Source organism: Stegodyphus dumicola, chromosome 6, assembly GCF_044657685.1.
Source record: "Stegodyphus dumicola isolate Sdum_Otavi_A_Nest chromosome 6, ASM4465768v1".
Classification (NCBI taxonomy): domain Eukaryota; kingdom Metazoa; phylum Arthropoda; class Arachnida; order Araneae; family Eresidae; genus Stegodyphus; species Stegodyphus dumicola.
This window is the reverse complement of record NC_140773.1, coordinates 145,755,218-145,767,668: the sequence shown is the minus strand read 5'-3', so window position 1 is coordinate 145,767,668 and position 12,451 is coordinate 145,755,218. Positions and strand designations below refer to the sequence as shown.

Sequence of the window (12,451 nt, the reverse complement as noted above, 5' to 3'; positions counted from 1 at the left end):
GGTTGTTTTTATTAAATTTATCTTCAAACATTTGTAAAGGACACTAAATCTAAAATTTTTAAGTAAATCAGAATAATGTAATAAAGCAGGGGTTTCCAACCTTTATGTTCCTAAAAGCGCATTCTAGAATATCTATTGGGCGATGGGCACCATTTACTTTTTCAAGGTGAATTTATAGTTGGATAAAGTTAATAAATACACGCACATAAAAAAAGAGATTGGTCGCATTTCGCTTTGTGCTGATATTTATGTTAGACAAAATTTTTATTTCATTAAAAATGAGAAAACTTTCACATAGAATTTTATTGAAAAGTGCAACATTTTTATTGTGATCGCACAGCAGCGGGCACACAAACGATCAGTGGGTGCCATGGTGCCTACAGGTATAGGGTTGGGAACCACTGTAATAAAGCATATTTATCAATACATTTCGTGGTTTTTAAATTTAGGATCAAAATTTGAAAGTTAGTTTAATAGAGCAACTATTTATTGATCATTCACAGCCTGCATCTAACATCCATTCCGGATGTATCTTTGCATTCCGGAAGTACTTTGCATTGCATCTAAAGATTTTACTCAATTTATTTTTACTAGAGTCTTACCTTCTTTCAATATGCATTGAGACTTTTAATACAAATCTGAATTGATCAAATGTTTGCAGATAATATATGTGAAAGCAATAACTATATTTGACTATATTTTATACACTGTTAGGCATTAATGATAAGTATGCCAAAACATTTGTTCTCAGAAGTCATCATTGGAATTCAGATATTTGTTCGAAGTGACCAATCTCGGAATGGCTTTGGAACTATTAACCAACAGAAGCGTTCATCTGAAACACTAAACGAAACCTTTCTTTTGTTCTTCCATCAACATCATCAGAACAGTGATACTCTGAATCTTTCTCAATCTTTGCAGTCCTGTAACTGATGTTGAGTTGATCCACTGTGGATTAAATGCTCTGTCTATTTGCACAAACAGCTACATCCATCCTTGTGCAGTTATCCTCTGTGATAGCAGCATGGGCATGATCACACCAAGAATAATCATTTGTATGGTCACATTGTAAGATCTGTCTATTAGTCTACATAAACTAAAATAGATCCTACAATGAACCTGGTGAATTCTCGTGCAGGCGTGACTAAGCTACCAGTACAAAAGAAGGCTGAATAGTAACCCTTTATTTAATTCAAATAATTAACAGCAAGGCACAATCTTTGTGTTATACAATGGCACTGTCAACTTGGGGTGAAACTGAAATGTAGTACAATTCAAGTCAAAATCTAAAATAAAAGTGCTGGATTAGCACATTACCTTACGCCTAACAGTTTGACTCACAAAACCTAACAGGTGTGATGATAATCCGGAATGGCCAGGAGGCTCACTAGCGTAACAGCGAAACGTGTGCTGGTTAGCGAAAACTCGCTCTGAATAAACTTAGATTCACCCGTTTAAATATTCATTTAACTTTACATCCTGGCAAGAAAAATGTGAGGGGAAGTTGAGAAATTCAGAAAAGGTATCAAACTTAAAATAAATTTTTTATGCAAAATAAGGGAAACCCTACAACAGCACTGTCCAACTTATCATAGCCCACGGCCATATTTTCTTTACCAAACATTTCGGGGGTCAAGAAGGTTGATAAAAGAAAAGTCAATTTATGTTAATTAAAAAAAATTATTTATACTAAAAAGAAAACTTTAAAATATTCGTAATATAATATATTAATGAGAACACTGTGGTCGTAATTATTTAGCAACAATAACTTTTTATGTCCACATCAATATTTGTTGTGGCAGGTCTAATTATATCTTCAAGAGTTGAATCTTTCAAACTGTTTCTATATTTTGACTTTATATATTTCATATCGGAGTATGCACGCTTGCAGATATGTACTTCCGAACATTGATGCAATTTGAAGTCCAAAATCTCTCAATTTTGAATATTTCTCTCTATTTAAAAATTTGAATATTTCTATTCCAGGTTACATTTTTTAATGAATTCTCCATCCAAAAATGGCTTCTTTGCCTTTACTATTTCTAAACAAACTTCAAATGATGCAACTACAGATGCTTCTTGAAATTTTGGTTCTTGATTAAAATAAATCATTTGATGATCCAGCTGCCTTTTCATTTTTCTCACTAGTGGTATTTTCATGTCTCGCATGTACGAATGGTACTTCTTTTAATGCATGGAAAGATAATGGTGCTTCACGTTATATTCTTTACATACAGCTATGATTTGTAAACATTCCAAACACTGTGGTTTACAATTCTGGTTTAGAATAAATAAATAATCTATCTCCTAGCGATCTTGAAATTCTCGATTTTCGAGGTCTATTTTTCTTTTATTAGTAGCACCCATATTCAATAATTATTTTAATAACTAAATATGAAATTTAGCTAATAATATTATAATACAGTCACCCCTCAACAAATTCTAGACGAGACTGCACTTGCACAATTGCATGAATCAACCAAATAGTGCAGGGTAGTGTGCGCATCACGTGCGCCAACCATAGGTAAACAACAACCAACCACAAATATAATATGTGGCGCCAATGTTGAGCCAACCATCATCAGACATTAAACGGATTGCTGCTGTATTCAGCCAGGTTAAGTGAAGTTACACAAACTAAATAGTACCTACTTTAAATTCAAATTAGATTTAAATTTATTCATAGTAAAATGTACTCGCGGGCCGCCAGTTGGACAGCCCTGCCCTACAACATAATTTCTTAAAAATCCTTGCCCAATCTGCCGCTTTCTTTTCAAGCAGTGGATCGTTTCTCACTGAGACATCCGCTATCTTATACTTCCTTTATCCAATGAAACACTTAAGCTAATTGACATCTTTCAGCACAAAGAGCTGAATGACAGCATGCTGCTTTATGTGATGTGATGGGTTATGCATGTGGAATCCCATCTTTCAATGTTTATTTTGGTAAAGACAAAAATTGTTGCCACATGATATTTACTGTATATAGATAGGCATATGCTATGCTATATCACTATATTCCTTTCATCATGCATACTGCAGTTAATCAACAAACAGATTTCATTTAATCATGTTTAGTATAGCAAATAACAGTTGCTTATACAGCTACCTGCCTAAAATAGTTATTATAAAAAAGAAAAATATATTTTAATGAGTCCCATTAAATTTTATGGTTCCAGCTAGTAATTAATAGATGAATAACTGCAATTATTGCTTAGTTTGTTTATCAATAATAAGCATATTAAATTTTAAAGAAAATTAAACTCTTTGCCAAATGGCAACACACTGGCATGCCGAAGATAAAACTTTTTTTTTTTTACTTTTAGGAGTGACCACACATATTTCTTTCAAATCACTGAGATTGTTCAATGAATTTGAAAGACAAATATATAATAGTAACACATTTCTTTTAAAACACTGAAGCTTCTGATTACATTTGAAAAAACTTATGCTTAGCCAAGGGCCAACAGGTTATATTTAAATCACAGAATTTGTAAATTAAAACTGTATTAATTTCATACAAAATGTAAAATAAATAGTGAAATTTGGTCTTTGAGGTATACATGTTATTATCGAGGTAGTGTTCAAAATTTGCTATCTCTAGGTGCCACTGTTTTCCCACAATGCAAGAAGCATACAGATTCTTCATTATTTAATGATATAGATAGATACAGTACAAAGTCTGTAATCCAGACATCCATTATGCAGAATGATCTATAATCTGGACCTCAAAGCCAAACACTTTTTTTTGTATGCTTTATGCATGCACATTTTAATGTTTACGCATGCGTGTTTAGCACAAAAAACGAAGCAATTTAAACAACGTACATTGAAAGAAATGTTTAATAAAGTAAATAAATAAATATTAAGCTTTTTTTTGGTAAATTTTGATACCCATTAGATCATAATTGCTCTTTTTTTCATAAATTACAGTTTCATATTTTTAATTGTATAATTTCTGCATGCCATCTTACCAGATTTAAATTGATGATCTATAATCTGGAATCGCCGAAGTTCCGATTACGGACATTGTACTGTATATCAAAGCAAACAATGTTGCATGCAAAAGGTACTTCATCTGATCTTATTATGCAATCACACATACTTATTATATGGCCAATAATTACTTCTTAGTAATCATGATAAAATTAATGTATCAAACCTGCATCATAAAATATATTCTATACCTGGTTCAATAATGTTACATTAATATTTTCTGTTTAAAACATATTTCATTTTTCTTGTATTGAATCTTTATTTACTTAAATTAGTTCCAAGCATGGCTAAAATCTTTAAAGCATATATATCAATGCATGTAAGATCCCTCCCTGTATTAAAACTACCTATTTATAATTAATATAAACAAACATTTTAAATGCAAGTCACACACCACTATAGAAATATATTTTAAAGTGCTTTTTTTTACAATTAGTGATGTTCTTATTTTCAAATTCAACTGAAGCCTGATTATAGATTGATATAACCCACTACAGCCAATCTGACAGACAATAAAACACACTAAGCAATAATCCAACTTTAAATCTCAAATAATGAATATAAAGCCTCAGGAATGACTAAAATAAATGAAACCGATAGTCAGAGTCTGAAGGATTTAAACTATTTCTGTGTCAGGTATAGAATATATGGCCATAGAAATATAATTAAAATTATGCCCGAAAGCAACCAAAAACACTTGCCATAATTATTATGATGCATTTTTATCCTCCTTTTTTTTTTATATCTTGTGGATGTGGACTTATAGTTGTGAGAAAAGCTCAATGTTAAAATCAAATCAGTGCTACAACTGCAAAGAAAAATAACAGCATATCTTGAAAATTTTATTTTATCATACAACTAAATATTCTCAAGTGCTGAGATAAATCAGCTGCCTTTTATTTTCAAAATATTTGAATAGTATAAATGCATGACTGAAATAAATAGCCTCACATGTGAAACAATTCTAAATAATACAGATATAACTGCCACAAAAGGTTATTGTTCAATAACACAGAAATTCTCTAAAAAATAACCCTATTACTACTATTTTTTTTTTTTTTTTTGGCAAACGCATACTGCATAAAATTTTGATGTATACTGCGTACTTTTAAGTAATTTTTTATGTAATATACTTAACAGTTTGGATTTATTTATTGTGTTAAAAATAGTAGTCTCTGTTTCCAAACATTTAGCCAAATATACTTGAGAATACTAATTCTCAGGCAATAATTGAGATAAGACATAGATTTCACATATGCTTTCAAGAAAATGCAAAACTAAACTCTAAACTCATTTATAATCTAATAGAATAATAATTCCATGTCAGATTCAGAAGCATTACTTCAGAAGAAGAAGCATTATGGAAAAATATATTTACATCAGAAATATATTGATGGCAAAAAAAAGGACAATTTCAATTAAAAAATAATTCAAACAGCTTGGAAACTCTGTTTAAATTAATAAATTAGGACAAATCATAAAATGTAATCTCAAATAAATACAATAAATTTCAGCTATAACAAAATTTAATCATTTAACTTATTTAAATAACTTTTGAAATTAAAAAAAAAAGTGTTTACACTTTAATGAATTTTATTCTTCAACATTAAGCAATGTATCATAATTTGAGCAAGTACTTATTTGATATAATATTAAAATTCTTCTCAGACATCTGAATGAAAAGAGCTGAGTTTCAATACAGTTTGCTTTAAAAACATTTCTAAAAGCTTATTTTAGAAAAGTAAGTGAATGCAAGTACTGAATTAAAATGGTAGTAATGTCAACTCAAAATCCACCCTATTTTATTCATTTGCAAAAAAATAAGGCTGATATAAACCCAGAGAAAGTTGAACACTGCATTTAGTTTGAAACATGATAAAGAGTACAAAAAAGTTATATCAGGTTTTGACTAGTGCAGTGTTAATAAATATCAATACAAAATTAAAAATCTAAATACATTTGGGGAAAAAATTTTAAAGTTTATTACAATATTCTTCATGAAAATATCTTAAATTTAGGATTAATCCAACAATTTTACAAAAATGTCACAACTGTATTAATAGCACTACAAATAAGTGTAGTGCAAATACTAAAAAAAATTTATTATTGTATTTTCTCTAAAACTTTTTTAAATAAATTCTAAAAATTTCAAAAGTATGACAATATGTGCTATGTTGTTTGCAAATGCATAGGAACTTATGTTAAATACAAGTAACTGAATTAGCAGCATAAAAATAAAAAACGTAAATATGACTAAAGGTAAATTTTAATGAATTTAACTATGGATATTTATTTTTTTACACAAAATAAATCTCAGTGGTTATGCTAAACTATATAGTAAAGAGATATTTCTCTGGTAATATATATATCTATGGAAACTAATGCAAAACACATTATTACTTAGCGTCAAATTATTCAGAGGGTACTTTATTTCAGTTGACAAGTCCCAAAACCAATATCTTCATCCCCCTCTATTTTATTCTTCACAAATAAATATATATTTTATGTTGAAAATATTACAACATGAATATTTTACAATAAACATTTAAAAAAATTAAACTAAAGATGCATTTTATTTCCTTTATGAGATTTTCATTAAAATGTTTAAAACTGAATTCTACAATTTAAAAGCAGACATTTTGAAAAGATACATTTTTATAAAAAAACAAGTCATTATATATATGTATATTGAAATGAAATCATAAGTTGCTACCATCATATTTTGGGATTGAGTAAAGAGTACTAATTCAGTGTTTTATTTTAACCTGGATTTTCAGTATTTTATTTCTTTTACATTAATTTAAATGAAAGTGTCTTATTCATTTGTAAATGTTTCGTGCCTTATTTGGATATACAGTACAACGTCCGAGATCTGGATGTCCAATATCCAGAATGATCTAACCTCAAAACCGCCAGCAACTTTTTTTTTTTTTAAATGCTTTAAGCAAGTGGAATTTATTTAATCAGGAATTGGATAAGACTTAAGCACGTGCAAGAAATAGACGTAAGTATAATAAATAACTAAACTAATACAACCAGGCTTAATTGTGTGCGATAGAAGGAAGACAAAATTTAGTAAAACAACTTGTCTTCTGTCGCCTATCGCATGATACATAGCTAATAATGTATAGCAGACGCCATTAAGCTAGCCTAAAATTATACTTTACTTATTCCATAGAATTTCAGCTAATATAGCAGATTGCACTGTTCCTTAACTCTCTACCCAGCTTAATTATTTTTTACAGGCTGTTTTTATTACAGTAGTTTGATGAAATTAAAATTTCAACTTTCGATCATGTCGAAAAGAGTTTCTAATTCTGGGGCTGCAGCAGGATCTACAAAGCGAAATCATGTTTTGATGTTCGTTTGCTGCAAAAAATTGATAGTATTTTGAAGTAGCATTGCTGCAAAAAATTGATAAAGGTATATTTGTCTCAAAATTATGCGAGAAGTATGTCATTGGAGAGTCAACTGAAAATGACATAAAAAAACAGAAAAAGGAACTTTTTGAATTTTTTTCTGATACCGTTTCTGATTCGTCTTGCAACGAATAACAGAAAAATTATTCATCATGTTAAAAGTGAAGATCATGACGGGTCACATGCTAATGGCGCAAGCTAAAATATTTCACTAAAAAAATTAACCTAAAAACTGAGTGCACATTGGTTAACAAAGTTTAAAAATTGCCGTGGTATAAAGAAATTAAAAAGTTAGGGAAATATGTGCCAGCTGATACTGAAGCTGCTGAACTGTTTACAGATGAATTCATTGAACTCATTAGTAGTTAAAAGTTAATCTCTAGAACAAATTTACTACGCTGATGAAACTGGTCTTTTCTGGCAATATGTACCACAAACTTGGCAACCTCTATAATGGATGACTTCTATAATGTTAATGAATAACTGGTTTTTGGCAAAATTCAGTTGGTTTACCTGATAACACAAAAATTGTCCTGATTGTATGCAAATGTTTGGCTCATACTTCAGCTAAAATTTTAGTGAAAGATAGTGTATCCATATTATTCTTTCCTCCAAATTGTACATCAATCATCAGCCTAAGGATATTGGAATATGCAAATATAAAGTAGAATTTTTAAAACCTATGTTAAATTTAGAACAATGGCCAGACTATTCAAACATTTTTTAATATTTTATAAAATTTGCTTTGTGGAGCATCACAAGATCGTGGGAGGATTGTCTCCAGATACTTTAAAAAATGCTGGGCATAATTTATGGTCAGCTAGCATATTTCATGATGAAGTTGATGAATATGATAGCTGCAAATGTGAAAATTTTCAGATACCACAAACCAAAGGTTAAATTTTCCAATTGATGGATTTTTTAAAGAAATGTGGAGAAGCGGTAATAAATGAAGATGATATAACAGAACTTTTTCACTGCGATAATAACGTCCCAATTATCAATTGACGGACGTCGAAATTTGTAGTATGGTTTTAGATCGAGAAAATACCGCTACCAATAGTGAAGAAAGTGACAAAGAGGTTATTGAAAATGAAAAAATTTCAATTTTCAAATTAGTGGAAATTCTTGACACAGCAATTGCAGGACGTAAACAATGGAACTTTGTAACTGAATAAGAAATTATGTCCGTCTACAGAATTAAATAGAAAATATTAGTGTACACACACACACACAAAAAAAAAAAAAAAAAAAAAAAAAAAAATTACATTGAAAGAAATGTTTAATAAAGTAAACAAATAAATATTAAGCCTTTTTTTTTTGGAGGGGGGGGGTAAATTTTGTTAACTTTTAGATCATAAATTCTTCATTATTTCATAAATCACAATTTCATACTTTTAATTTTATAATTTCTGCATGCCATCTTACAGGCTTTAAACTGATGATCTAATATCCGGAAAAATCCATAATCGCCGATGTTCCGACGAGTCCGGATCTTGGACTTTGTACTGTATTTATTTATTGCTTTTTGAATTGCAAATGTAGTTATTTCTTCATAGGCAGATTAATAAATTAATACTATGATGATTCAGCAAATAAATAGATAAATAATTGTCTTTCCAATTGATAAATAATTTAGAGATTAAAAAAAAACCTCTGTAAACTTTAAACTATACATTGCTTTTAAACGAAAAGTCTGGCACTAATTGTTTATCTTACAAAACTAAGATCCTATTTTGAATAGTGAGAAAATTGCACATCAGTTTTATGACTAGTTACAACACCTGACTAGTGATGTTTACATATAAAATACTTTTATCAATTTAAAAAATGAATTAAACTAGAAGGAAGAATTATAGAATCACTATTACAATCAATTCATATATCTGTTTAAATTGCTGAAAGCTTACAAAACATTCCCAAAAGATTTTTTTAATTTATTTGCAAAAATAATTTGTGTATTCTTTGCATATACAAATCACTACATTATAACATAATATAGAGTGAAATGTACACTGTTTTATTATATCAAATGGATGGAATATAAAAAGAAATATTTATTATACTATATTTTTATTATTATCTAAATACTATAGAAATAAAAGAAGTTTTCAATCAAATAATGTCACCCCTTTTCCATCAAACAAAATAACAAACAGTTATTTTACATATTATATTAATTATCAAGCAAAATAATACGAGATAATATAGTGTGAAATACTCTAGATTTTATTAATTTCTTATAAATATATCACATAGCTATTAAATAAAAGTAAAAAAAAAAATTAATGACTAGTACGGTTTTTCCTCTGAATAATTTTATATATATTCTTAATGATATATGCTCTGTAACAAGCATTTTCTGTAAGATGAGTAACAGATGCGACAGTTTTTAAAATATTGATAAAATCTATAAAATTAACAGACATTTTTTAGTTATTTATCGTCATGCTAGTTAATCAACTAAGTTTAAAAATTCGAATTTTTTAATTTTGTCCCTTCTCCAAACATACTGAAAAATTTGGGAAGGGGCAAGTCAGAAAAAAACTAACTATAAAATATAGATGTAGTACAATATTTTTAGTTTATTTTTACTAGCTTCAGAAACTCCAATAAATGAAAATATTTCTACTTATTACAATGGGTTCATAATAATTTAGTCAACATTTTACATTTCTGTTTAAGATAGTTTTATTTTCATTTATTACATTTAATGTTTTATTTATTTTAAGGTATTCTTAAGAATTCTCTGTTTATATAAAATATTGTTCATGGCCACTTTCACTTTTCAATAATTATAAAGATGCTGCTCATACTTTGGAGTTAAAAAACACTCAGATATTATGATATTTAATAAAGAGAATGATGAATTAATGAAAAATGTAACAGGAGAAAAATGGGTATTAGCACAACCACCTTGGCACACTTTGGCGGTTTTTTATAGAAGAAAAAGGTGATTCAGTGAATTTTTGGATTGCAATTTACAATGGATATATTGGCCTAAAGAAATGATATGCATGTGGTTGCCAGAGTTTACAGATTTCTGTAAATTTGGCAGTTTCTTTTAAGGTGGTTGCAAAAATACTTGAGTACCAAAAAATTTTAATATTCTCAAATTTTTAAAATTATCTGACACATTAAATCTTACTACATTTGAAAAGTCTCTTCCCCCTATTTTTCCTTTTAATCTTGTATACTCAAAATAAAGAAAAAAATATGCTGAAACTATTAACTGACAAATGCAATATTTCCTAAAGTAATGACCAAATGGTAATTTAGTCACTATTTTAGCTTAGGTATGACTAAATTACCATTTAATGGTACATTTTCAGATTATAGACTTTTGAAAGCAACATATACAGTATTCTTTTCCATACTGATAAATCTATATAAGACTAGAATTATATCATAAGTATCTGTATTTTTGAATGGAAGATATAATTCTTGTACTCTTAAGCTGAAAACTAATTTTAAATGCAAGAATATAGGATAATATACTGCTAAAGTATGCTAGCTTTTCTATATAATCAATGTTTTTCTCATAAGAATATTTTTTCGACTATTTTCTTTTTCATTTTTGGGAAAAAATTTCAAATAAAATCATAATTTGCATTAACTATGTACAGTCAAATTGTTGATTAAGAGAGATAATTTAAATTGTATGTGTAACCAACAATTTTAACTGTACCCATGAACATATGATATAAGCCAGAATAAAAACACAGTGTAAAAAGTAGACTCAAAACTATTTTTAAAGCTTTACATAAAATTCTGTTTCAGTACAGAATAATAATAATGTTTCTGGATTTGTTTACCATTGTAAAAAGAAAAGTAATTATTAATTAATAAGTTACATTTTTCATACTGTTAATTGCTAGTGCTTTTATGTAAGAAATTATATATTTAGATTTCAAACACATATTCAAACTAAACAGTGTGAAAATTCCTGTTGCATTTCTCTTACTACATTAGTAACTGTTTTAAAGATGATTTAGAAACTGCAACAAATAAATACTATAAAACTATTTTACACCTATATACAATTTGGTTACAGAATAGAATTTCACGTGCACTTCTTAATCAGTAATGCACTAATACAGTCATAACATATAAGAAAAGTCAACATCTAGAAGTTAAAATATATTCTTGTTCATTCATAAATGGCTTTTTTTTTTTTAAAGTTATCAAAAGAAGTAAGTAAATTCATATCCAATAATGACAAAACAAAACACCCCAACACATTAAAAAATTCTGTTCACATAAAATAATTTTACTTCAAAAGATGATTCTTTAAAAAAAAAAGTTAAAAAACCATCCTCAGCATTTTCCATCTCTCTCTCTCTCTCTTTTTTCTTATCATACACTATGCATTTTAAAATCCAAATTCTTGTTATTATCAACAGAAAAAAAATCACCACATAGTTCCTTTCTCGTGTAAGTACAATAAATGCTTTTATAAATATAATAATGAGAAATTGCATAAAACAAATTCTTACAACTTATTACTCTAAATCATTTATTTTGAGCACTGTAATGTTAATCTTTTCGGGACACTCCAAAAAATTAAGTGAAGACCAAATATATTTCACCAAGATTATCATTCAAATAGATGAAAAATGAACACAGGTTGACTAAAAATTGATTTCTGCAGTGGAATGGCAGAAATTTTATTTTGTAATTTAAGCCCTAAGCCACTCGTATTCTTCATCAGAAGATTCTTCAGAAGAAGTGCCTCGATTTGACATGGTCTCTATTCGACGTGATTTTGCAGGAGGAGATGCTGAACGAGCTCGTCTTCGCAATGGACTTCCAGGAGGTGTGCTAGCTGGAGAGAGTGCTTGCCTTAATCTTCCTTTACTCTCTTTCCAAAAGGTATTCTGAAATTGTTCCAATCATAGAAGTAAAAAATTAAGATAATAAGTAAAATTTGACATCCCCCCCAATTAATATATGACTATGTTTACTCAAAGATCCTTTTTTGATAGATTTTTGCTCTAAAATCTGTTATAGTCTTTTAATAAAGTATTCTGCTAAAT

At 28.6% G+C, this 12,451-nt stretch overlaps 1 protein-coding gene across 3 annotated transcripts in view; it reads right to left on the bottom strand.

The window, feature by feature from the left end:
* Positions 1-4,825: 4,825 nt before the first annotated feature.
* The window catches only part of LOC118204317 (choline-phosphate cytidylyltransferase B-like), a 107,877-nt gene continuing 100,251 nt past the window's right edge, over positions 4,826-12,451 (bottom strand). For all 3 annotated transcript variants that reach the window (XM_085818962.1, XM_085818963.1, XM_085818964.1), the window contains one exon: positions 4,826-12,292. In XM_085818962.1, the coding sequence (XP_085675088.1) occupies positions 12,095-12,292 (198 nt within the window). In that variant the 3' untranslated portion in view covers positions 4,826-12,094. The remainder of the gene's footprint in view (positions 12,293-12,451) is intronic.